At 44.0% G+C, this 26,876-nt stretch overlaps 1 protein-coding gene across 1 annotated transcript in view; it reads left to right on the top strand.

Moving 5' to 3' along the window:
• The window catches only part of EXPH5 (exophilin 5), a 482,109-nt gene that overhangs the window by 436,984 nt on the left and 18,249 nt on the right, over positions 1-26,876 (top strand). The window contains exon 4 of the mRNA XM_078657054.1: positions 14,333-14,390. Coding sequence (XP_078513180.1) covers positions 14,333-14,390 — 58 coding nt within the window. The remainder of the gene's footprint in view (positions 1-14,332; positions 14,391-26,876) is intronic.

The following is a 26,876-nucleotide window of genomic DNA, read 5'->3' as shown; positions in this document are numbered from 1 at the left end:
AGATGCCGGCGTAGAGGGCATTGCTGTAGTCGAGGCAGCTGGTGACGAGTGCCTGAGTAACTGTCTTTCTGGTGTGGGTTGGGGATCCATCTGAAGATTCTGCAGATCATGTGAAGTGTGTGGAGGCAGGAGGAGGCAGCTGCATTAACTTGTTGTTTCATGGTCAGTTGCTGTTGAGTATGATGCTGACGTTGCGTGCGTGGTCGGTCTGTTTGTTTGATCATTTGATGTCAGATACTGTAAAATGTGTTATTGGCTCTATAAACAAGCATTGGAAATGCAATCGGGCTCGGATTTATTTGAGTTTGAGCTAATGGCATTCTAAATGGCAATGTCTTTTCGCCATGTGTTATGGAGTGTGTGCATGTGGTGTGTAGTGGAATTATGTGGGTTAGATTGGAATTGTAGCAATGGTGGCATGCTGTGCTTTACATGAATATGTTTAAAAGTAAAGTGTAGAAACAATGAATGTGTACGGGTATTGCACTCAATTCGCCTTGCTATATATGTTTGTACGGTACGTGTGCTGTGTTGGATTAGTGCCTGCCCACTTCTGAAACTAGTTGTATCTGGCCTGGCCCCAAATGGGTCGCCAGGACTCCAACACGCACTACAAAAATTCAAATAAACCTATTAACCATTTCAATGCAATTTTATCAACGTATCCAGTTAAATCATCACAATTTCACAATGTTGGTATGCACGTTAAAGGTTATTTACAATATAAACAGTCACATTTGTGTTACATCAATGTGTACTCAAAACATAGTTTTTTTTTAATAAATTCAGTAGAAACCCAATGCATTTCGGGGCTTGGGCCCCTTCGTCAGGGGCCTGTTTGCAAAGAAAGAAAAAGAGAGAAAGAAAGGAAACTTTAGTTACTTTTGGTGTTTTTTGGAGGATTCAATGCTTAATAACTCTTGCAGCTAGTGATGTTTACCAACTTTCTTACCTCGAATGCGAGGTGACTCAATAAATCTTAAACTGCGTAATCTGTAGCGTAGCTACAGTTGATCTGAAACAAGAGAATTGTGTAAAAGGAGGAAATTATATAAATTATTTGCTAAATTAGTTAAGCTGTACACGCAATTATTAGTGTTTGCTGTACTGATTTAATTTCTTGTACCTGAGCCTGGCTTGTTTGGTGCATATCTGAAAAAATATTTGAAAAAGAAATAATATAGTTAATTTTACACGAATATCAAACCTAGTCAGTGTCAAGAGACAGAGCAATCGTTAAACGGTATCCAATGCTCACCTGCAAGTCTATTGTTATTTCGTTAAATGGTTGCCCTGTGAAATATAAAAGTCCCATTGAGCGTTGTGGCTTAAATTACGGAGTCTACACCATGTTATCAATGATTTTTATAAAAAATGTGTTTACCTGCGAGCCTTTTCGATATTCAGTTGGTCTCGCTAGTCAAATTTGCGCGTTTTAACTGTAAATACAAAAGACGCGTTCAGTGACCTGTTACCAATTTTAAGTTCGGCAACCTACACGTTGCTTAATTGTTATAGTGCTCTAGAGAGGGTTTGAGGCTTACCGTTTCTGCAAACAATGTTGCTCGTAGTAACGTCTCAGGTCGGGTGTGCCGACCGGAGCTAGCTTACTATGTTTATAGTCCCTTTTCACTTGCTTACTCCCTGAATCTGTGTGCATGGTAATAGACAAAGGACTTTCTTATTGTCTGTTTTTGCAGCCGCCATGATTACATGGTAACCTATTTAATGATGCTGTTATTTAAGAATAACGCAAAGTGTTGTGAATGCTTAAAGGACATCCGAGTATTAAAACATATATTTTAAGAAATGAGGCAAAAGGAAAAAAGAAAGAAGAAAGAAGAAGTTGAATAGTGAATCCTCTAGACACATTTAAATATACTAATGGGGCAATAATTTAAAAATCATATAACCGACTCAAGTGAGATTGTAAATAGGCAGGAATGCACAAAATGATAATATGCATATATCCATCAGTACTTATTGCTTGATTCACTATTCAACTTCTTCTTTCTTCTTTCTTTTTTCCTTTTGCCTCATTTCTTAAAATATATGTTTTAATACTCGGATGTCCTTTAAGCATTCACAACACTTTGCGTTATTCTTAAATAACAGCATCATTAAATAGGTTACCATGTAATCATGGCGGCTGCAAAAACAGACAATAAGAAAGTCCTTTGTCTATTACCATGCACACAGATTCAGGGAGTAAGCAAGTGAAAAGGGACTATAAACATAGTAAGCTAGCTCCGGTCGGCACACCCGACCTGAGACGTTACTACGAGCAACATTGTTTGCAGAAACGGTAAGCCCCAAACCCTCTCTAGAGCACTATAACAATTAAGCAACGTGTATGTTGCCGAACTTAAAATTGGTAACAGGTCACTGAACGCGTCTTTTGTATTTACAGTTAAAACGCGCAAATTTGACTAGCGAGACCAATTGAATATCGAAAAGGCTCGCAGGTAAACACATTTTTTATAAAAAACATTTTTTATAAAAATCATTGATAACATGGTGTAGACTCCATAATTTAAGCAACAACGCTCAATAAGACTTTTATATTTCACAGGGCAACCATTTAACGAAATAACAAGAGACTTGCAGGTGAGCATTGGATACCGTTTAACGATTGCTCTGTCTCTTGACACTGACTAGGTTTGATATTCGTGTAAAATTAACTATAATATTTCTTTTTCAAATATTTTTTCAGATATGCACCAAACAAGCCAGGCTCAGGTTCAAGAAATTAAATCAGTACAGCAAACACTAATAATTGCGTGTACAGCTTAACTAATTTAGCAAATAATTTATATAATTTCCTCCTTTTACACAATTCTCTTGTTTCAGATCAACTGTAGCTACGCTACAGATTACGCAGTTTAAGATTTATTGAGTCACCTCGCATTCGAGGTAAGAAAGTTGGTAAACATCACTAGCTACAAGAGTTATTAAGCATTGAATCCTCAAAAAAACACCAAAAGTAACTAAAGTTTCCTTTCTTTCTCTCTTTTTCTTTCTTTGCAAACAGACCCCTGACGAAGGGGCCCAAGCCCCGAAATGCATTGGGTTTCTACTGAATTTTTTTTTTAAAAACGATGTTTTGAGTACACATTGATGTAACACAAATGTGACTGTTTATATTGTAAATAACCTTTAACGTGCATACCAACATTGTGAAATTGTGATGATTTAACTTGATACGTTGATAAAATTGCATTGAAATGGTTAATAGGTTTATTTGAATTTTTGTAGTGCGTGTTGGAGTCCTGGCGACCCATTTGAGGCCAGGCCAGATACAACTAAAAGTAAAGTGTACCATACTGAGTTTGCTACAATAGTTAATTGTGGATGCGTTAACAATTGATGCTTGCACTGATGGCTGCTGGTGTGTGTGACTGCCTGTAGAAATTGTGCACTGATGGCTGGTGGTGTGTGTGCTTGGTAAAAGACTGCACTGCCGGCTGGAGGTGTGTGTGCCTGGTGGAATGGTGCACTGACGGCTGGTGGGTGTGTGGTTGGTAAAAGCGTGCACAGATGGCTGATGGTGTGTGTGTTTGGTGAAAGCGTGCACTGACGGTTGCTGGTGAGTGCGCCTTGTAAAAGGATGCACTGACGGCTGGTGTTGTACGCCTGGTGGTGTTTGTGGTTCGTGAAAGCGTGCATTGATGGCTGGTGGTGTTTGGCCCTGGTGAAAGCGTGCACTGACGGCTGGTGGTGTGTTGTTGTGTGTGTGGGTGTGTGTGTAGTGGTGAGTGTGTGGTGGTGAGTCTGTGGGGGTGAGTGTGTGGTAGTGAGTGTGTTACACCAATGTGGCGCACTGGTGCCACTGCACCTGCTGCAGCAATGGTAGCTACTCCACACTGGTGCCACTGTACCTGCTGCAACAATGATAGCTACACCACACTGGTGCCACTGCACCTACTGCAGCAATGGTACCTACACCGCCCTGTTGCCCCTGCACCTGCTACACCACACTGGTGCCACTGCACCTGCTGCACTAATGATAGCTATACCACACTGCTGCCACTGCTCCACTAATGATAACTATACCACACTAGTGCCACTGCACCTGCTGCACAATGGTAGCTACGCTACACTGGTGCCACTGCACCTGCTCCAGTAATGATAGCTATATCACACTGGTGCCAGTGCTGGTACCACTCCACCTGCTCCACCAAAGATACTTACACCACACTGGTGCCACTGCACCTGCTGCACAATGGTAGCTATGCCACAGTGGTGGCACTGCACCTCCTGCACAAGGGTAGCTATGCCACACTGGTGCAACAGTACCTGCTGCACAATTGTAGCTATGCCACACTGGTGCCACTGCACCTGCTGCACAATGGTAGCTACGCCACACTGGTGGTACTACACCTGCTGCGCAATCATAGCTAAGTAACACTGATAACACCTCACCTGCTCCACGAATGGTAACTACGCCACACACTGGTGCCACTGCACCTGCTGCACAATCATAGCTAAGCAACACTACCACTGCACCTGCTCCACCAATGGTAGCTACCACTCACCGGTACCACTGCACATGCTGCACCAATGATAGCTACGCCACCCTGTTAACACTACACCTGCTACACAACGCCATCTACCACACACTGGTGCCACTGCACCAGCTGCACAATCATAGCTAAGCAACACTACCACTGCAACTGCTCCACCTATGGTGCTATGCCACACTGGTGCCACTGCACCTACTGCACAATGGTAGCTACGCCACACTGGTGGTACTACACCTGCTGCGCAATCATAGCTAAGTAACACTGATAACACTGCACCTGCTCCACGAATGGTAACTACGCCACACTGGTGCCACTGCACCTGCTGCACAACTGAAGCCACCGTCTATATAAACACAGCTGTAGTCAGTAAAGAAAACCAGATCTGCATGAAAACAGGAAAGGCGAGTAATGTCTTTGGTAGAAGGAGAACACAGAACAAGCACGAACGCGCGCCACTCACTGCAGAAAGGTGAGCGCGCCCCGACCAGGATTCCATTACCACGGCCCCCTGACAGCTCCTAATTGAAATTTATGGACTGCCGTGCTCGTAACCGCACACAAAATGCAGGAAATGCCCAACGTGAAATATATATGGCCTATTGCGTTGAGCCTACTACAAACACGGCACCGCGAGGACCAATTACCATGCAGATGGTAAAATAAAGTACTGAAAAATCTTGCGCACTGAGGAATTTTTCCTGCACGATTCAGAACCCCTTAACAATACGGCTCGGAGCTCCGCCCCCCTGCTGACGCAGGGGTGACGTAGGCCGAGCCCTAAAAAGGACTACAAAGATGGCTTTTTTTGGCCATGCAGCGTAGGGGAACAAATTGCATTACAGTGAGGACCACTCCAAAAACAAGTTCCTTAATGAGCATGACAAAGCCTCACTGAGACATTTAAAAGAACTCTGCGTTAAAAAAAGAACAAAGAAAATTGGTTTCTTTAGACAATTTCGATGTAAAATAGTCTCTCATGCACCGCAATACAAGCACTGCCCAAGAGGCAGAATGATGCACCAACCAGGCAATAGCATGATGTGAAAGAAAATAGTCTTGTTGGTGGCGCCAAAGACTAATCTGTATGTTTAAAAGCTTTGGCAACAATAGGCCTTGCAGGCCTTGCAGACAGATTCACTATCATGCCAAACCTAAAAAGTCAAAGTGGGGCCAACTTGGTGGTTCTCGAGGTCCAATTTGGCACTGGGCTGGTTGTGAGCTGTAGCGGAACTAATGTATCTACATTATAAAATCAGTCTTCACTTCTGTTTTCCTGCCCTTTCACTCTCTAAACATCAGTATCCTTCTGGTGCAATATTTTACTTTGAAAACATTGTTCGAGCCATCCCTAGACCCACCATATTTTTTTTCTTCTGCAAAATTTACGTTTCCACTTTTATTTTCTCTAACAAGCCTTATAGGGATGAAACACCAACACAATACTTTTCTTGTTAGTGTTTTTATATAGTCCAATGTAATCCCACAGAAAGACACCACATACTTTATTTATTTTCTCATCATTTCATCTACATCTTCCATCTACATCCAACCGACACGTATACGTACACGTATAGTCCGAGAAATAAATGCAAGTAAAATCCACAACTCTACAACTGTAGTAATTGCAAATCTCAAGACACATCTTTAAAACGCAGCTACTTCAAGTCAAGAAATTTGGTTTTGCCCCAAAAGCATTGGTTACAGCTTACCTTTTCTTATAGGCTATAAACTGGCCTTAGTTTGTCTTTTGTACAAAGAAATGAATGGACAGGTTAAATCTCTCCACCTGCAGTCTTGTAGATCCTTGAGCCCACTATATCGTGGATAAATTTCCAGTGCTTGGCCCTAGCACACCAAAAAAGTAATTAAAGTCTGGAAAGGGGATGTCGTCAGATGGGATTAGGGGAGGGGGAAATAGTGCTGGCAAACCCCTGTGGAGAACCTACAGACCCAGGAATGACAGCACAAATTGGATACAATGAAGGTTTCACAGGTGGGTGTCTGGGCGCCAAGCGGTCTAAAATTATGTGCTGGCTTGCAGGTGGAATACACAGTATCATAATCTCAACATTATAGATACCTCCCAGTCCAGCGTGCACTATTTAAAGTCTCAGCGTAGCTACAATACATAAAAGACGAGTCCCCACTAGCCTTCAGGTTGTTCGGGGAACCATTATACATGCACTCCATATCTCTCATATACCGAATGCTTATCAACAATACACAGCGACACTTACACAATTTAAAATTAAATTAGAAAGCGAAATAGGTATGATAGTCAATGGGGACTGTGAGCAGACATTTTGATGCCCACAAGAAGTTGCAGTAAAGGCAGGATACAGGCTGGTCCAATTAAATATATATTGCACCGTATGTACTGCACACAAGAACAAGATCTGGAATGATTGGACACTTTGGATGTCCCCAAGGCTGATATCAGATCGATACCTTGCCGCATAAAGGAAATGTCCACTAATTTAGACTTTCTGGAATGGAGTAAGGGATCAGATTTATTTTTATTTATTTCTTTTGAAGGTTTTATATAGCGCGAACAAGACACTTACAAGTATCAGAGCGCTTTACAAGACAAATGTAAGAAAGAAACAAAAATGTAACAAAAACAAGAGATAGGTGCAACCATGGTACAAAACTTAAGCATGTAAAGTCAGTTATCTTGACGGAACAAATATCAGCTAGTTGAGGACAAATACATAGATAGATAGGAACAATAAAGCAAAAGCTAGCAGAATGGACAGGATCACGTGAATTGAGCCAAGAGGATCGCTTTCACTTCTTTTTTGAAGGAAGCAGGGGATGGGTTCGTTCTTTTTTCCGTGGGCAAAGCGTTCCAGATCTAGGAGCCATACTAGAGAATGAGCAAGAGTATGTTTTTTTCTTGGCAAATCGTGTGGTTTTAGAAGAAGTGTCTTCGCACTCCTGGAGGTTCTGCTGCCAGCAGAGAGCTCCAGTTTCTGAGCTAGATAGAGCGGGGAATTGTGGTGAAGGGCTTTGTGAGTCATACAAGTGATTTTAAGATGAATTCTAGCTTCAAATGGTAGCCAGTTGAGGACTCTAAGGTCAGGTGATATGTGTGAGTTTCTCTTTGAGCCAGTAATGAGTCTTGCATCAGAGTTGATAGTGGCTCTTAATGGGGCTGTCGATGATCTTGGGAGGCTGCATAGGGTTACAGCACCGTATTCCACTATAGGTATTACTAGGACTTGAACAGCTTGTTTGAAATCAGAGGCTGGCAGAAAGGGTTTAAATTTTCGCAGGGTCTTCAAGTGGAAGTTGGCTCCTTTAGTGGAGGCGCTGATGTGCTTCTGCATCTTTAGATTACTGTCAAGAATTATCCCAAGAGATTTAGCTGAATCAACGATGAGCGGTTGAGAGCTGTTAGGTGCTTCAGCCAGTCAAAGATAGTGGGAGTTTTTGGTAGGGGGCGATTAGGAGGAATTCAGTTTTGAGGAAGTTTAGTTTCATAATCGGATTGGAAGTTGGAATTTAGTTTTCATAATCGGATTGGAAGTTGAAATGTACGTACAGTTGGCCACACTGGGAATATAAAGTAACTCAATAATACCGAGGTACACCCTCCTCGTTAGCAACTTAGTTGACATGGTACAAGACATTGCACGTGGATGGGAAAGTCACACATATAATTCAAGAAACTGCTATATCCAATCCACCGCATGGTATGCCCCATCACTAGGCAAGATTTCCTGCCATTGGCTGAGTTGCCCCTGATAGGCCCCTATGGATACTCAGGCTGAACCTGGAGAGTGTTAATAAATAGTTATTGTTTTCTAAACCCTGGATACCCAGAACACCTCTAAAGAGTCTCCTCTCTGCCTGGTCAGTAGTGGTTCTGATCCACTTAACTCTTCACTCGAGAACAGCCCTATCCTGTAAATGTAAAGCGTCCATGGGCGCGAGGACTGGTGCATCTAGAACAGAGCATTGTATTGGTTTCCTTTCAGACTCTAAAGTCTCATCTAATGTAGTTGACTGCCATAGCTTACTGCCAGTTGTTGTCTGCCCACGCTGCCACTATCTCTCCATTACCTGCCCACGCTGCTACCGCCGCTAGCTTGCTGCCTGCCCAACGCCGTAAAGCCGGAGTTACCTGGGGAGTGGAGCTGGTCTCACGGACTTGAGACTACAGCTCCCAGGACCGCTAGCTGTCCTGCACACCTGAGGAGCAGCGCCCGGAGGCGCACAAAAGGGGGACAGGCTTCCCGCAGCGTGGGACACGTGCGGGCGTGCCTGGGCGGCGCCCCGGGCAAGCCCGTCTGCGCCCTTCAGAGCCCGAAGGAGGCCGGGCAGGGCCACATTATTGATCGGGCAAACTGGAGGATCAATGACTGAGTCAAGATAATAACAAGATACTGCTATTAAATTGCCCTGTTGTGCAGGGGTTCTTGCATTGTCTTGTGGGACCTTAACATGAGTAGAAAATGTACACCTGGGCATGGAGTTGTGGAGACTTTGGACGCCTTCTTGAAAAGGGCGGAATCAGTTTTAGTACACAAAATTGAACTTACGGAGAGGAGACTATACCAAGATCCCCAATGTACTTTGTTGCGAAATAACACACCACCCATACTGCCACCCCTGAACCCGGGGGAGAGTGAGGAGATTGTGGAGGTTCCTCCTCCCTTAGGTGACTCGGGTGCTATAGATCAAGGCCCATCAGCTCTGATACAGTCCGTAACTAGTGGGAGCACCCCCGGCCACACTGTTACAACCAGGGGCCAAAAGGCTAAGAGCACACAGGCCCATGTCTCAGCGCCTCCATCTAAGAAAAGGAAAGGACAGGGCAATCAAAAAACAAATCCACCTACACTGAAGTATATAGGTCGGAAACCCTCCCAGCCTCTCACTGACCACACGCAAGGCAAATCTACAATCATGATTGAGGGGGCGAGGGATGAGGGGGTAATAGTGGAACCCTTGGCAAATTTGACTGTGGATTTCCCTTGTCAAATGGAATTAATGTTCTCACGCCTCCTTAAACCCATAATACAAAAACTCTCTCATATTGAGGCCAGGTTAGCCAACTTGGAAACAATCCTCTCAACCCCTTTACAATCAGTACTGGTCAACCAGGGGAGGATTGAAGGGGTTAACCCAGCTAGGCACCGCATTGGGTGTAGTGGGTACGATAAGGGTCTTTTTGATAAAGGGCCATCAAATCCCACTTTAGATGCAACATAAGCAGGGAAAATTCCACACAACCAGAGAGTGCCCCCCACCAAGCTCTATGAGAAATAAGTTCCCTGCTCGTGATGCAATCCCAATACCAGTCACAAACGTACATCTACACCCTGAGGCAACACCTTATACTGTGGTAGTGGCAAATATTCCCACATTGACAGCTAATAATAGCGAGCATTGGTCTGCCCTGCGGAATAAATCTCTCTACTTTCTTAGTACCAGGACTGGGATTAATACAAACCTTTTGTACTCAGAATACAAGTTTGCACGCAGAATTGGCTCGGCGGGTCAATCTAGGAAGCAGCTTAAAGGAGATTGTATTGTGGTGTCATTTAGATCGCCTGACCTTGTTCATTTAATTCTGGACAGGGCTGGCTACGGGCCAGTTAGACCAGACGAGCATGCCATGCTACCCTTAGGGCACTTTTACCCTCCTTCCTCGCAGGCTCTATCAGCTAACCTATGGCTTTCTTCTAGGGAGAAGGCGCCCTTCTAGGATAACCTTGCTAGATACTCTGTCCCAACCAGTAATCGTTTCGATGTCTTCCGTATGTTGGATGACATTGATTGATTGACAATCACACTCTAGGAAGTATAACAGTTCTATTGGTGGGCAAGGTAGGCAGTCGGGATGCGGGGTGAGAACCTATATAAATAGGACTTGTATAACAGCAGAAGTCCAAAGCTACCCCATGAACTAGGTACAGCGACTGAATCACATGGCAATGTGTCCTCCTTCGAGGCACCGACTGTTCCCCATGGGCCTCCCACTGATGCATACTATTGTGGGCGAGGGTATTTCAAATGGCTTAGTTTCTTGGGAGCATACACTACCGCAACCTTCAACTAACTTATGCCCCAGTATAGGGCACGTGGGAGGCAATGTTGCCGTTAATGTGACCAATTTGGGGTTAGCTAGTTCTTCCAATGATAACACGTATCCTGGGTGTAGCCTTGTATCTTGGAATATAGCTGGTTTGTGCTCCAAGATTAGCAATCCCTTATGGTCTGAATATGCTCTAAAACAGGACATTGTTTGCCTAGAAGAAACTTGGTCAAATGAACCAATCCACTTGAATGGTTATAGAACATTTGATACTCAAGCAATAGGGGGGGTCTCATGGCAGAGCTAAGGGTGGTCTTTGTATATATGTAAGCAACAAGTTACATTTTGTTAGAACTGTCTCTCAATTGGTGTCCCCCTATTACCAATTTTTAACCTTGTACTTATCTGCTTCCAACTCAATAACACTGGTCAACTTTTATAATTATATTTTACCTGATAGTACCCCCAAGGTGGTTCACACACTCTGTAAAGAGTTAAATACTATGTGTAATACAAAGGGCCTTGAAAATATGCTTATTGTATGTAGGGACTTTAACTGTGCCCTGTGCCCCTTTGAAGACCAAAGGATATGTGGTCTTAATGCGTTAGAAGGCACACATAATACAAACGTTTGCCATCAGGGTACAGGTGATCTTTTTAACAAACTAGTTTTCAACCTAGACTTAGGCTTTGCCAATGATCTATGTATAAGATCTCTCCCAATGCCGCAGACCTACTGCTCCACAATAGACTATATTTTGTTTTCGAACAGTTTTGCACCTAGACTATTTACCTGTAAAGTTGATACAATTTCCCGGAGTGATCATTTCCCTCTATGTATCACGTTGACTGATTTTGCGACTGGCCAGGGGAGAAAGAACCAGGAGATAGATGATGCCCTGGTACACTTAAAACTAGATAAAACAAATGGTTATACACTCCATTGGAACATGATAGACCCCGAGGTAGTTAATAAAACAATAATCACAAGGTGTAGTAAGGACATTGACATCTGTCTGACCGAGAGCATACTGTCCTCATTTCAAAACTTGTCAACTGTGGTCCGGGACATAACGTTCAAACGTGGGGGTAAAAAGCCTGCCATCCAGCAATGGTTTGCTTTAAATTGCTCTTGTGCGCATTCCCATCTGAAACAAGAACTGCACAATGTACCAAGGAACATCATTAATATTAGACCGGCGAGGAAGAACTATAGTCTGGCTCTCCAAGAAAGGAAGAATGCTCTCAGAAAAGAGGCATGGGAGAAGCTTTCCGAAGCTGTACACTTAAAAGATAGTGCCGCATTCTGGAAAGCGGTTAAAACACCATTGTTGACCCGGTTGGAGGCCCAACTATCGAAGTAGCTATCTCAGAGGGTCAATGGAATGATCATTTTTCCAAAATATACAACGGGGCAAGTACTGGTATTGGTCAAGTTAGTGAAAATTCAGGACCGATTAATCAGTTTTCCAAACTAGACTTTAGTATTGACGAAGTGAGTAGTGCTCTCTCCGCAAGTGCAGGTGAGAAGGCCTCTGGGCCAATGGGATTCCTGTGGACCTGTACAAGTCCAATGTCACTCTATAGGTTCCAATAATTACTCAAATAATCAACGCCAGTTGTAAGGCCGCTTTTCCACCAACTTGAGTGGAATCCATTATTGTCCCCATATTTAGAAAGGGGGATAGACAGGATCCACTCTGGTATAGGCCCATTTCTTTATTGGACTCGATGGTTAAGGTCGTGGGACGCATCTTCTTAGAGTGCCTGCAGCTCTGGGCTGAGGAAAACCAAATGTTATCAGATCTTCAATACGGTTTCCGAGAAGGCCTAAGGGACCGTGGAACAAAGCCTAAATCTAGTAATATTTATGGGAAAGTATACCAGGGCTAAAAAGGGTCATCTATATTTGGCCTTTGTAGATCTCTCTGCAGCTTTTGACTGCGTGACGCACTCAAAGCTCTGGGAGATCATGTCACAGCTGGGGATTGATAGAAATATTATTAACTGTATCCGTCTCCTTTATAATGGAGCCAAATCAAGCGTACGATTCGGATTGGGAGGTGAACGTACTGCTGCTTTCCCAATAGGTAGGGGGGTTAGGCAAAGCTGTGTCCTAGCCCCCTTTCTTTTTAATCTTTATATTAATGGGTTTGGGCAGGCTCTCCTTAAAGATGCCAATTACTTTCCACAGAAAGGCATTCGCCCAATCCCAGCATTGTTATATGCGTACGATGCTGTGATCTTGTCACGTACCCAGAATGGCCTGCAGAAGTCTTTAAATAATTTCCATAATTTTATGAAGGATCTTGACCTCAGAATTAATATCTCAAAAACATTTATAATGAGATGTGGTCATGGTATTAAAAAGTGTAGGGATATCTTTGTGGAGGGAAATCGGATCACTGCCACCAAAAGCTTCTCTTATCTAGGTATCCTATTCAGTAATAACGATACCTGGGCTAAGGTTGTCGAAGCAAAGAAGCTGGCACTAGCTACGTCCGCTTTAGCCAGCTTTGCAAAAAAACTGGGACGTAAACCACCTCTAGAGCTTTAAAAAATATATAAAGCTAAGTGTGTACCAACTACCACCTATGGGGCGGGTATTTGGGGCTTTGTGAACACCAACCCGATTAGTTGAAAACAATTTTTTAAAGTACGTTTTATCAGTCCCCTCCAGTACCTCCACTTATGTTTCACACGCTGAACTGGGTCTTCCACACATATCAGACCTCATTAAAGCAGAGCCAATCCTCTTGTGGCACAGGATCTGGTCGTGTGATGAGACCATCCTCAATAGAGAGGTATTACAGGGTAGTCTCAGCCTGGATGGTGTACCAAGGATACCCTGGGTTAAGTTTATCCAAGATTTCACGAAAGAAATGGGTAAAGAAGAATATTTTACTAACCTGACACTATTACCTTGATTACCAGGAAAAAGCTAAGAAAAGATGTACACTCATACCTGGAGACCCAAAGACTATCAAGGGAGATATCTAAGCCCAGTGTGATGCAGCATCAGTTGGTTCTCACAACTTTTAACTTGCAGCCATACTTAGCTTTTGTGCAGGGGGTTTATGACAGGTTCCTATTAACAAGATTCAGACTAGGTACAATACATAGGGTTGTCTCCTTTCCCACATTTAATGATTGGGCTAACGACTTACAACCCTGCCCTTGTGACAACCGGTCTCCCCAATCATCGATACACATTGTTCTATTTTGCAAATTATACGGGGAGACCAGAAAGGTTGGGATATTACCAACTCTATGAAAATGGGGGCTGAGACAATGTCGTCCTGCTTTTATGAAACTTCAGCTCCTGGACAATGAACACGTTGCTTGGAGGCTAGCCATGTTTTTTTAAAATAATTTTTAATCAGAGAAAGAGTATTGTTATCTAGAATCAGGATGTATGCTTCTTTTTAATTGACTTTTAATATGTTTTTTAAGAACACGTGATACACTTTACATTGATTCTATTAATGTTTTTTATCTGTGCTTTTTATGATTGTCTACAATCGAAATAAAGCTTTGTTCTGGTTCTGGTTCTAGTTGACTGTCCACGCTTAGTGTGTCTGCATGGTGTCTTTTCAGTGAAACACCTTGTGATGTCTGTCACATGAACATGTGGAAGATTTTTTTGCTAAATTGAAATCTGTCTAATGTATATATTTAAAGCAAATGTCAGGCTACGATTGCTTAGTTAGTAGTTCTAATTCGTCATTCCTGCATTTGAAAACGTTGACGCTTCTTCTCTCCTCAGACACACCTTCCCGACCCTGGGTAACCCGGCCTCGCCGAGGATGGAGCGGCAGACTCAGGTACGCGCGCTATTTATGTGCCAAATAAAGATAACGCAGAATCTTGTATATCAGACACCCGAAGTGGGTGCAGGGCTTGGATACAGTCGCATGGCCCTGCCATGGCGCGATGTCGAGGATAACCTACTTCAAAGGCATCACTGAACCAGAATAAACCATTTATTTTACGATCCCCTGAATTGCATTCCTTTGGAGGTACAAAGTCTGGGACTGCTCCTTTTTTTTTTTTGCCACAACAATAAACTATCTCCTGAGTGATTGATGTCTTTGGCCCTAGCAACCTGTGTGTTTACTGCCATGTGTGGTAACGTGAGTTGGGCGTGTGGCAGGTAAGGGCCTCAAGGCATTAACGGAAACCCGCCCTACCCGACTGAGCTCTGATCATTCCAAAGGCCAGAGCGTTTGATGTTGTTTCTTTCACATTCCCAGTACATGCTTGCAGTGATTTTTTTCGTCATTATTGAAAGGTTTGCTACCAAATCTTTGCTTACCTGCAATTATTTATTCCGCATTAATAGTTGCAGAACATACTTTATAACATAGCAGCTGCCAAGTTTCCAAGGTCCTCGTGTGATGTACTGCTCCAGTGCCAGTTTTTTAGGACTAGGGTTAGCCAAGACCTATTCATTTTACTAAAATAAAATGTAGAATATGTTTACTTAAAGGGGCTTTCAGCCACCTCTCTTTACCCATTGGTCTGTTCTGTGGCATAGCATGGGGGGGGGGCACTAGTTTTGGGGGCGGCAGCCTCCCCGCCTTGCTACGCCACTGCTGTTTACCAAGGGGGGAGGTAATTTAAAAAAAAGCCTGGGGGTGTAGAATCGCCAGCAAACCCCCCCCCCCCGTCCTCCTCCTCTCCCTCGCTCTTCCATGCGGCCGCCGCGAAGTGGCAAAGGCAGAGACCGCCATGGGCATCAAATTGTCTAGCTACGCCACTGGGTCTGTTATTGTCATTCACATTTGCTTCCACCCACTACAGCCTACAGCAGGGGGCAATAGGTCAGCCTACCTAATCCTCCGGATGACCACATTTTGAGTGACTGCATTTTGCTCTTTCACAAGGTGCGCATCCACACACAAGGAGTTCCCGTTAGTGCCAGTGTTGCCTGATCTGACAGTAGGATGCATTTGTAGTGAGCACAGGAAAAATTCCTGCTTTATCAGTTTCTGTCTCCTCCCAATGCTGTTGTAAATTTCTTTTGAAGTGGACTGCTGCTATTCCTCAGAATGCCATATTGTGTTCCCGGATTTGATTTCACCAATGGCTTTTTGATAGAACTGCCCAGGAAGAAAACCAAACTTTGAGGTTTAATTTGCACTCCACCTGTAACAGTTTTATTTAGGCATAGGTGGGGTGTAATTTGAGTTTTGGTATCCAATATTTTATACTGCAAACTCTCTTTCCTTCCTTCCATCTCCTTTCTTTCCTTTTTTCTTTCCTCTTTTCTTCTTTCTTTTTTGTCTTTATTCCTTTTTTTTCTTGCCTTATTTTCTTTTTTCTGTCTTTTTGCTTTTCATTTTTTCTTTTTCTTCTTTTTACCTTCTTTTCTTTCATTCTTTCTGTTCTTTCCTTTTTCCATTCTTTCAATTTTCCTTTCCTTCATTCCTTCTTTTTTGTCCTCCATTCCTTTTTTCATTTTTTTTTTTTGCCTACTTTCACTCATTCGTCTTTTCTTATTTCCTCTGCTTTTTCGCATCTTTATTTCTTGCCTACCTTACTTTTTTCTGTTTTCTTTTTCTTTCTTAATTTCTTTTTTGCCTTTTATTTTCTTTTTTCCTTATTTTCTTTTTTTCTTCCCTTCATTTTTTTGTCTTTCTGCCTTTTCTACCTTCTTTCCTTTTCTCTTTTGCCTTCTTTCGGTTTTCTTTCTTTTTGCCCTCTTTCCTTCACATTTTTCTTTCCTTCTTTTTGTCTTCTTTCCACTTTTCCTCCTTTCTTCCGTTTTGCCTTCCTACTGTCCCTTTTTTGCCTTCCTCCCTTTTTGTCTTCCTTCCTTTCTTTTTTGCCCTTCTTCCTTTTTTATCTGCCTTCCTTTTTTTCTTCCTTCCTTTCTCCCCTTCTCCTTTGCATTCTTTCTCAATGCCAGACCGACAGCTTCTTTAGGTCTGTGTTAGCCAAGACTTTTTGATTTTATGAAAAGTATGTGTAGGAGTTTAAGCCAGATTTCATCCATTAGTCTGCGATTTTGTTATTCAAGTTTTTCTTCCACCCACTCCTGCAGGCACCAAGGGACAATGCTAGCCCTCTTCACCTATTGACTAACTTCAATATCAATTTCAGCATGCTGCCCTTTCACAAGTAGTACATCCGCTTTCAAGGTAGATTCCTTCAGTGTCTGGTGCACCATCATAATGTGTACTTTTTTTAGATTAGAAAAACACTTTTGTCCTAAGGCATTGCTTTTTGTTTTTTAGATTAAATGAGGGCCCTGCAACTTCCCAAACAAAACGTTTTGCAAAAATTAACTCAAAACAAGAACTGCTTAAAGGTTGGCAGCGAATGCAAGACCTATTGGATTTTCCAATGCTTGATTTTCTTTTAATTTTGGGACTTGTATTCCTGTTGTATAATGTAACAAACAGAACTTAAAGTCCTAGATTTCAAAGAAAAGACCTGAACAGGAGTATCACATCTAGAGACGTTTTAAGGCATAGGCAAAGTGGGCAATTACCCAGGGCCCCACCTTCCAAGGGGCTCCCAGGTAAAGTGAATTAGACAGTCGAAACTCCTGTCATAATAACACTGCTTATAAAAGTCACCTACTTTCTAAAAAAAATTGTCAACTAACCATGCCTAACTGAAACTTAGAGGCAGATATACTGAGTGTTTGCACCCTAGGCAAAGTCATGCGAAGTTTGGAAGATATAATAGGGGTATTTACTTTACAGCGCACAAAGGGACAGATTTCAAAGAAGTGGTACAACGAAGCACAACAAAGCCAAGTTGCTGTGCTGTGTTGCATCACCTGGAAAGAGCAGAATAGTGTCATATCTTCAAAGAAAGGGCACAGTTCTATTCTCTTCATGCGCTTGAGCACTTTGTGCTGTCTTGCACCAAAGCAGGCACTCATGCGCCGCAGTGCAAGAGCTTCCTGCATTGTGGTCAGGATAGTTTCTGTACAGGATGCCTCCTTTGAGAAATGTTTTTTATTTCTCCAAATATTCTGCACATTACGTGTGTGCTGCCCAGCACTCATACAATGTGTGTACTGTTTCAGAATGTGTCTAGGCATAGGATGTAGTACTGAAATGTTATGCTGCCAGTAAAACTCATATGCTAGACAGCATGCACACACCTCTGCCCATTGGCGCCTTTAAAGTGCTGCAGGACAGGAGATGACAGCAGAATCAGGCAATTTTAAAATCAATATGGTATTGTGTTTCTTTCTCCCCTTTATGCAACCCAGAGCAGCAACTTTGGTAGCACAAAAAAATACTCCTTATTCTGCATGTCTGACCTGCCCAGCCTTATCCCACACAGTCACAGGTCGTTGGTGCTGTGTGATTTCTCTCTGCTTACTTCTACCTTAACCTTTACCTTAGCCCTCAATCCTAACTGTTCTCTTGAGCCCTACTTCTCTATGTACCTACATTCTCTCTCTATCCCAGCTCATTACACCCAATATACCTTACTTGCCTTCATCTTATGTCACGTGTATTTGTAAAGCACACTATCACCCGGTATGATATCCTGACACTGAAGCAGGTGCAAGCCTTGCCTAGTATAAAGCTTGCAGCAGGTCTGTTTGAAGATAGAGATCATTCCAGGCTCTAGGAGAATGCCCGACCACCAGTTCTGCAAATGTGTGGGATGTGTGCAAGTATGAGTCCAGCCGAGCGAAGGTGTCTGAATTGTTTGTGAAATTAGATTTAGCTATTGAAGATGGCTAGGCCCATGTTATATGATGCTATAAAGGTATGTTTAAAGAGTTTTAGATGAGCTTGTTGTTTACAGGGAGCCAGTGGAGTGTCTTTACGGTGCAGTCTTAAGTGTGTGCCATACAGTAGGGTGAGTACGATTCTGTCTGTCGCGTTCTTAATAATTGCAAGTCCTTTGGTGAGTTGTTTGCTAATCCCAGCTTAGAGTATGTTCCCGTAGTTCAGCTTGCCTGTGACGAGGCCGTGTGTCATGTTTTCGCAGCTGCTGGTTGGGAGCCATTTGAAGATTTTTCTATGCATTATCAATATGTGGATGGAGGAGGCTGTGGTCTCGTAGACTTGGGCGGTCATGCTGAGTTGGCTGTCACTGACAATTCCAAGATTCTTAGAGTAGGCACTTGAAATAGATGTGGGTTCAGCTGGCCACCCGGTGGAGTCCCACTGCGATGGGTTCTTCCAGAAGAACACATCTTATTTCTTGTTGGTGTTGAGTTTGAGACCGTTTGTCTTAATCCAGTTGTTGACTTTGGTCATGCAGGCAGCCAACCTGTTCCAAGTGTTGGGGGGTCTTATCCAGGAGGGAGAGTATAAGCTGAGTGTTGTTAGCATAGTCAATGTCATGGGTGCAGATGATGCTTGTGAGTGGGATAATATATGTGTTGAAATGGGTTGGGCTCAGGGAGGATCCTTGTCGTAATTTAAGGATAAGGTTGCTGGGAGTTCTATTCAGGAAGGATCATATCCAATTGAGAGTGTGCCCCTGGATTCCAATCTCATGCAGGCATCTGATGGGGTGGGATACAGCCTCAAATCTCCAGGAGGATGAGGACAGCTGTGTCTCTGTCTAGGATCTTACAGATGTCATCTATAGTGGCATTGAGGGCTGTTTCCATGCTGTGGGTGGGTCGGAAGACGAATTGTGTGATGGTTGGAAGGTGTTTGTTGATACGGTTCTCTGGGGCTTTCAGTGTATACAATAGGATCTGTTAATCATGAGCATTGTTGGACCATGGAATGCTTTTTGAGCTGAGGGAGAACTGTGTATTGTTTCTTTGTGTCTGCAGAGGTGGCTGATGTGATAGAGACGATCAGGATGGAGGAGAGCTCTGTGCTGATAGTTTGAAGTCCTTTGGTGGAGGCATGGGGCCCAATGGGGCTCTGGAGTGGATGAATTGCACTGTAAAGGGGTTCCTCCCCACTGTGAGCCATGTGGTTATTGATTTGGATGAGATGGGAAGTCATGTTGCGAGTCCTGTCAGGTCCGGTTGCAGGGTGAAGTTATCTTCTACGACGTTTAACTTGCAGCAGAAGAACTGTGAAAGTTTGTTGCAGAGGACCTGTGAGTGGGTGATGCTGTTCGAGTCGGCTGCTGGGGAGGTGAAACCTTTCACCATGGTGTGGATATCTTTGCTGCTGAAGTTGCTGGCATCATGCGGTCTGTGAGTGCAAAGCAATTAGTAGACCTTATCTGCTGGTGATAGCATCAATGGGTGGGTCAGAAGGGGATCTTGTCATTGTCTTGGCTCATTCTTCATCTGCACTCCAGTTGTTTGTAGAGGCGCTATGCCATCCCAAGTTCCTTTGTGTATCGGCAGGCTCGAATTTTGGATCTGATAGTTTTATGGGGTTGAAGTGGAGCCATGGTGTATGTGCGGGCAGTGATCGAGTTGTGGAAGTTTGTGAGGGAGTTTGGTAGACTACCGCTGTGTTCAGGCCAGTGTTCCGCAAATCAGATAGTGCAGTCTTCTTTTAGGATGTTGTTCCAGTCTCAGCGGGCTGGCTGGATGGCAGTTCTATGATGGTGAGGGACAGGAATGGTGTACTTAAGGAGGATTTGGTTGGTCCATGTGACTGGAGAGAGTTTATCAACTACGATGTTGTCAAAGGGGCACAAATCGCTTCAAGGAGGTATCCAGCAGAATGTGTTGGTCCTTTCACGTGTTTTGTGCGTGAGATTTCCTTGATCTTCAAGTAGTGCAGTTGTGTTCGGGTCGGCTTGATCTCAGTAAAGCTGGTGTAGATGAGGGTGCCATTGAGGGTGAGGTTCACTGTGATCAGGAGCATGAAAGACAGGTGTTCCTTGTTGCTGCGGGCAGTGTCCAAGGACGTGGTGCAGCTGATGGCATCCTTGAAGATGATACGGATTCTCCTAACAGGCTTGCGTTGTCTGTCCTGACTGGCGATCTTGTAACCAGGAGAGATGGCTGTGGTGATGTCTTGGGTCCAATGCAGGGTTTAGCCAGGTCTCCATGTGGAACTGCAGGTCCGAAGGGTAGATATATAGTAGGTCCCAGACCTCACTAGCGTGTTTGGTAAGAGAGCGGGTGTTTAGGAGCATGCATCGGAGTGCAATGTATTGTACAGTTGGTGACTGGTAAGTGTGGGAGTGTTAGAGTCAGGTGTTGGGTGGTGTCATTGCGGATGTGATGTGTAGTGGGTGTTGGAGAGTGCACAAGAATTTGCAGTTTGCGCATGTGTTCGGTGTTGTGTGGTGCGACACGGCAGCAACATGGGAAGAAGCAGCCAGGTCTGGCAGTGCAGAGGGTTGTAGCAGGTAGCAGCGGTGGGGGATGACCAGCGTTACCTGCTCTTGGTACTAGGTAGACAGGCTTGCCTTTGGTGCTCCTTTGGTGTGCCGCCATTAAGAAGGCCCTGGGAGTGAGGAGGAAAGCAGGGGTGGTGCTCATCTCTCTAATTCTCTCTCATTACCTTGCCTCTCTACCATTCTGTGTGTTAATATCAGTGCCTAATTTGTAAATGAACGATTGCCGGTATCCAAAGCTCTGCACACAAGCCGTGGTCGGGGCAATTAATTGTCAGCCAATACCAAAGCTGTGCAGCCTTCAATTCACCTCAGGCCTCTTTATTTCACTGCAAGACACTCCCTCGTCCTCTATTTCACTTTAGCAGGCTGCTGCTTTCTCCTGTTGTGAAGTTTTTCTGTCTTTCTCTGTTTTTCCGTTTTGTGTGTTTTTTCATTCTCTGGCTATCAGTAAATGTCAGATGTGGAAGAATTAGTGCTGGTTCCAAAAATAAGTGCCAGTGGCTACCGCCGGTTTAAATTAAGCACTGAGCTATATCTATAGCTAGTGCTTTCGATCTGCTCTCTCTACCTGAACTTTCTGTAGCTCATTCCTCTCTGCACCATACTGCTGTTTTTCCGTGTCCTCTCCTTTTATGTTTCCTCCATCTACTACACTTTTCACACAACCTCATCTCTGTCTTTACTGCATCTCTATCTACTTACCTTATCTCTCTCTCTACCTCGCCACCCCTTCAACTCTCTATCTCATTTCTTTATCTACCTTGCATGTTCATCACTACCCCGCCTCTTTTTACCCTCCCTCTCTCTCTCTCTCTATCAATTTACCTCAACTTTAGGACTACCTCACCACCTCCCTTTCGCCTGGTTCTACCTCTGTTCCTTTTCCTTCACCTCTCTAAATATTGTACCACTCTCTGCCTACCACTATTGTTTCTACCTCTACCCCTCCCTTTCATCAACAACTCTCTTCCTCTCTCAGACACAATCACATAACTCTCTCTTGACACCCTTCCCATTTTAACTCACCCCTTCATCCTCAACTACTTCTCTCAACCACTATTTTTATAGATATCTCTACCTCACCAGCTCTTCTTCTTACAACTCTACAGCTGTATAAACCCTCCTTTGTTTCTCTATTTCATGTATACCTCTCAACTTCCTATTTTTGCTGTACACCATATTCCTCTATCTGCCTTCACCCCTCTTTCTGGCTTTCTTTTCCTCTAGTTTCTCTGACTAACTCCACCTCTCGCTGCCTTTACCTCTCTCTAATTCACCTCTTTTTCTACATTAGCTCTCTCGCTACCTCACCTCTTAGAGTACTATTCTCTCTTGCTTCTAGCTACATTTCCTCCTCCCTAGCTCTACCATTCTCTACCTCTTTACTGCACTCTAAAACCTTCCTCTTTCTACCACGCTTTATCTTTCCTTCTGATTACCTCACCCATCTCTATTTGCTTCTCTGACTACCTCACATAACCTTTTATGTCCTCTCCAGCTCTATCCTCTTCTTCCTCTACTTGACATCTTCGCTAAAGGGTTCTCTGTATGTCTCTATCCATCTCATGTACTCTGCCCCATTCCATTTTTCTTACTCAGCAGGGTCACAGGTACTTGTCTAGTCAGAGAAGTGCACACATATTAGGAGAAGAAGAGGGACAAGACTGGAAAAGAGAAATTTGGAAACTGGTAGTACATTTTTACTAATGGAATTGTAGAAATCCTCAGAGCTGCGCTTTGATGTTCACTTAAGTACCAAGAACACCAACTGTGAAAGAAGGTCCATTTGTGATTATAAACATTCTGCGGTACAAAAGGGGGTGGTAATGGACGGAGCATCTGAACCAATCAAACACTCACAGCCAGTCAACAGATCTGGGTTTAATCCATCACCGTTCTTTAGCTCACTCTGCCACCCCAGTTCAGACATGGCCATATGCAAATCAGTCTGACCCTGTGCCTCATGGGAACAGTCCAGCCCGAAGGGGGGTGGTGATGGACGGAGCATCTGAACCCCCTTTTGTACCGCTTTGTTCGCCATAAGTTGGCAGGGCATGCTCAGACGTGAGTCCCTTGCTCATTTTGCCACTGGATTCAAGCAAGCCCGGCTGAAGACGGCTGTAATGCCAGAAACCGGTCCTAGGAAGCTTGTTTTCTGTCCAGGGAAGGCATGGCTTGGCAGTTCGGGCTGGACGGTACCCATGAGGCACAGGGTCAGACTGATTTGCATATGGCCATGTCTGAACTGGGGTGGTAGAGTGGGCTAAAGAACGGTGATGGATTAAACCCAGATCTGTTGACTGGGTGTGAGTGTTTGGTTCAGATGCTCTGTCCATCACCACCCCCTTTTGTACCGCTATAAACATTCTGCAGCTACACTTTCAAGCACTTTGTATATATGTCTTAATTTAATATCCAGTATTATTCCATTAAAGATTTAAGAATTCACCCTTAGTGTGTTTTGCTACATGGGAGTAACTAACTGGTTATACACTGAATTCTACATAAAATGTTGTTGTTACAAGTAAACAAAAAATACAGATCTACACGCCTGTTCAAGCTTTCTTTTGGTACTAATTGATTGGCGAACACCCGGTAGCTTGAGCTTTTGGCTGTTTTTGCATGTTCCCATTTCTGAAGTCTTAACATTTGAGCTTTAAATTCAGTGTGGTTCAGCATTATGGGATTGACAATGAGCTGAAAAGGGACAATACTTTTAAAGTTGTTCCAAAGAGGAGCTCCCAAAATATATTGCCCAGGGCCCCACACATCCTTACGATTTCACTGAGCTCATCACTCATGGGCCTGGGAGACGTGGGAGGGCGATGCTAATTAATACTACATGCGCGAATTCAAGAAAGTTTGTTTGCGCATTACAACACTTGTCTTAAATTGCCTGCAGAACTTGAGGGAATATTCTTCCAAGCAAGCACTGATGAGGTCTGCAGCAAATGATGCATGTTTAAACAGCCTAGAACAAAGCAAAGGCATCTGTGGAAAACAAATGTGTTTTAAAAGCAGTTCTGAAGGCGCTCTAGGATAGGGAATCGATTTAATTTACTATCCAACACCTTCCCTAGTGTCCACGGGGACTGGAGTTGGAATAGTAAATTAAACTATTCACTATCCAGCACCCCTAAGCGCTATGCGTTGTAAAGGTTTGCGTTGTAATACTTGCGTTGTAAAAACATGGGTTGTAAAAGTATGCGTTGTTATGTCATACATCCGCAGCCACCAGTCCATGGTCTGCTGAATTTTGCAAGGCTTCCAAAGAGCTGGAACACAGCGATCTGGTAGGGGAGTTACAATAGAACAAAGAAGTCCTGTAACTTCTAGGCACACAGCCATGTAGGGCTTGGTGGCACAAACAGAGAGCCTTCAAAACACCTCGTTTCCATACAGGGAGCCAATAAAAAGTGGTGATGTGAGATTAATTCTTAGCTTATTTGCTGAGATCTAGAATGAGCCTGGTCGCAGCATTCTGTAGAACTGTAGCCTATAGGAGAGATGAGTGAAGGGACCTATAGAGTTGCAGCAGTCTAACCTGCTAGTAATGAGTTTTCTTGGAAGCAATGGGGCCAATAGGCATGATTTTCCTCAAGACCTTCATCAAACAGAAGCAGGTGCTACTTAGTTTATCTCTATGTGCTTTAAAAGATAGAGGGGTCGATTAGGATGGCGGTTTTTCCGCATCCTCCGGGCCGGCGGAAGTGTCCGCCGGCCTGGAGGATGCGGAAAAACCGCGGCGGAGACTCCAAAGACCCACCGCCAAATTAGGATGGCTGGTGGGTCTGATAATCTGTCCGCCGCTTTTCCGCCGCGGTCGGAAGGCGACCGCGGCGGAAAAGCACTAACATGTCTGGCGGTGTCTATCAGACACCGCCAGGCATATTAGGATGTCTGAAAATATATGCTTTTCCGCGGCGACTTTACCGCCGTGGAAAAGCATACGGACCTTCACTTCGGGGGCCCGTTGCGGGCCCCCTGGGTGAAGGTGGGGTGGGGGGTGCACATGGGGGGTACCTATGGTACCCCCCTGCATTTGCGTGCACAATGCAGCAGGCACCGCGCGGTGCCTGCCGCTTTGTGCACGCAAATGCTGTGCATGGATTTTTTACATTGCGGCGGATGCAGCTTGAAGCTGCACCCGCCGCAATGTTAGAGATGGAGGATGTGACCGCCACACTGGCGGTCACATCCTAATTTGATCGGAGGGAACGCCGCAGCCCATGCGGACGTTCCCTCCTCCTCAGGGGTCGCGGACGGACTCAAGTCCGTCCGCGATCCTAATCGACCCCAGAGTGTTGGGAAACATAACTCCTAGATTGCGAACACTGGATTTGGGAGTAGAGCATGAATCTAAACATTCAGGCAGTCGGTGGAGCGGAGAGAGGAATTTCCCAAAACCAGGACTTTGGTCTTGTCGGTGTTAAGTCTGAGTGAGTTGGCATTCATACAGCTGGCCACAGGTTGCAGACGGTGTTGGTCCTGAATGGTGTCCGGCCACCTTCTAGGCACACTGTGATTTGAGTATTATCAATGTAGGAGTAAAATTGAAAGCTAAAAGGAGCTATAAGATTGGCTAGTAGTGCCACATATAGATTGAAGAACATAGGGCTCAGATGAGCCCTGCAAACCGCACAGCTCACCTTTTTAAAGGTGGAGCAGTAGTGTGCAGACACATTATAATTCCTTAATAAAAAGTTACACATGCGCATGAGATGGCCTTCTGTCCAAGGCTCTCTAAGAGGCATAGAAAAAGCTTTGACTCAAGCTATTTTGATGTTGTTTGTTTTACCAGTTATAAGGATGGGCCTGCATGCCACGCCATAAAATGTGCTGCATACTAACAAAGCTGAACTGATTGAAGTCAAGCATCATGCCAAGAGGTCAGTTGGAAGCTGTGGGTGGGTACAGATGAATTGGAGAGGTGGGGAACAGTCCCTAAAAATAATTTTTAAGTCATTTTTTGAGGGTGGAGCTGAAATCCCTAAACCCTTTTGAGAAGGTCAGACTCGCTCACAACATTTTTAAAGTTTGCGTCCGTATGGCTATAAGTTTGCTCTATATGGCTATAGAATCTAAATCCAGTTTTCCGCTATGTTGATGGCACCATACACTTTCATAGATGCAGCAATAGTAGTATTTTTGAATACTTAGAAATTGACCGTACCATTTTTTTGACAATGCTGGCCCACCATTGCTAATGCATTCCTTCATTTTAAAGAGAAGGATTAGTGTACTATTCTTGAAAAGCATAATTTACAATGTAAAACATGTTTACTTCAGCAGCCTTTTAGTGCATACTACAAGAGCAACAACATTTGGACACCAGGTGCACAGCTCTGGTAAAACAACAAGATGTCCTTCTGACTTCTATCAGGGCTGTTTAGCGGACCATACAAAAACATGAGAGTTGCCCAGGCACGGCCAGGCGCCCCCATAGCTACGGCCTCATCTGACATGGTTGACAGACGCATGGATCATGGATTGGAGAGGGTCAGGTGGTGATCAGATGCCTCTGGTCTCCAGTGGAGGGCCAGCTCCACTTCAACTTACTGGAGCTATGAGCCATCGTTAGTCACAATGGAGTCCGCTTGGAACCTCATGACGCCACCTATCGGTGCACAGGAGCACTACTACACAATTCTCTGGTTCTAGTCCGGCATCTGAGGGATATTCTAAAGTGAAGAATCTGTGGTTAAATAAAGTATCCAACGGGAGGAGTATTACGGAAGGTAAGTAACTTGTTTGCCTTTCTACAATATTCTAATTTATAGCTGATTTGGTTTTCTTGCCTCTGTTTTTATTCTTAATGGTAAATGGAATATATTTTGTGAGATTTCATACTGTAGCTAACAAGCTAATACAGTTGCATATTTAATTTGTTAAATATATGTTGCATCTTCAGTATTTGAGGAGTTTAGTATAAGTGGGAATGGTGTAATCCAAATTCATGTGATGAGCATATTGCAAGTGACAAAGGAGTTGCCTCACCTTTTAGGAGCGTTTGATCCCTAAATGGTCTTGGAACTCCTTTTGACTTGGATAATCCTCCTTAC

This window comes from Lissotriton helveticus, chromosome 8 (genome assembly GCF_964261635.1).
Source record: "Lissotriton helveticus chromosome 8, aLisHel1.1, whole genome shotgun sequence".
Taxonomy (NCBI): Eukaryota; Metazoa; Chordata; class Amphibia; order Caudata; family Salamandridae; genus Lissotriton; species Lissotriton helveticus.
The sequence above is the reverse complement of the archived record's forward strand: the minus strand, read 5'-3'. Positions and strand labels throughout refer to the sequence as shown.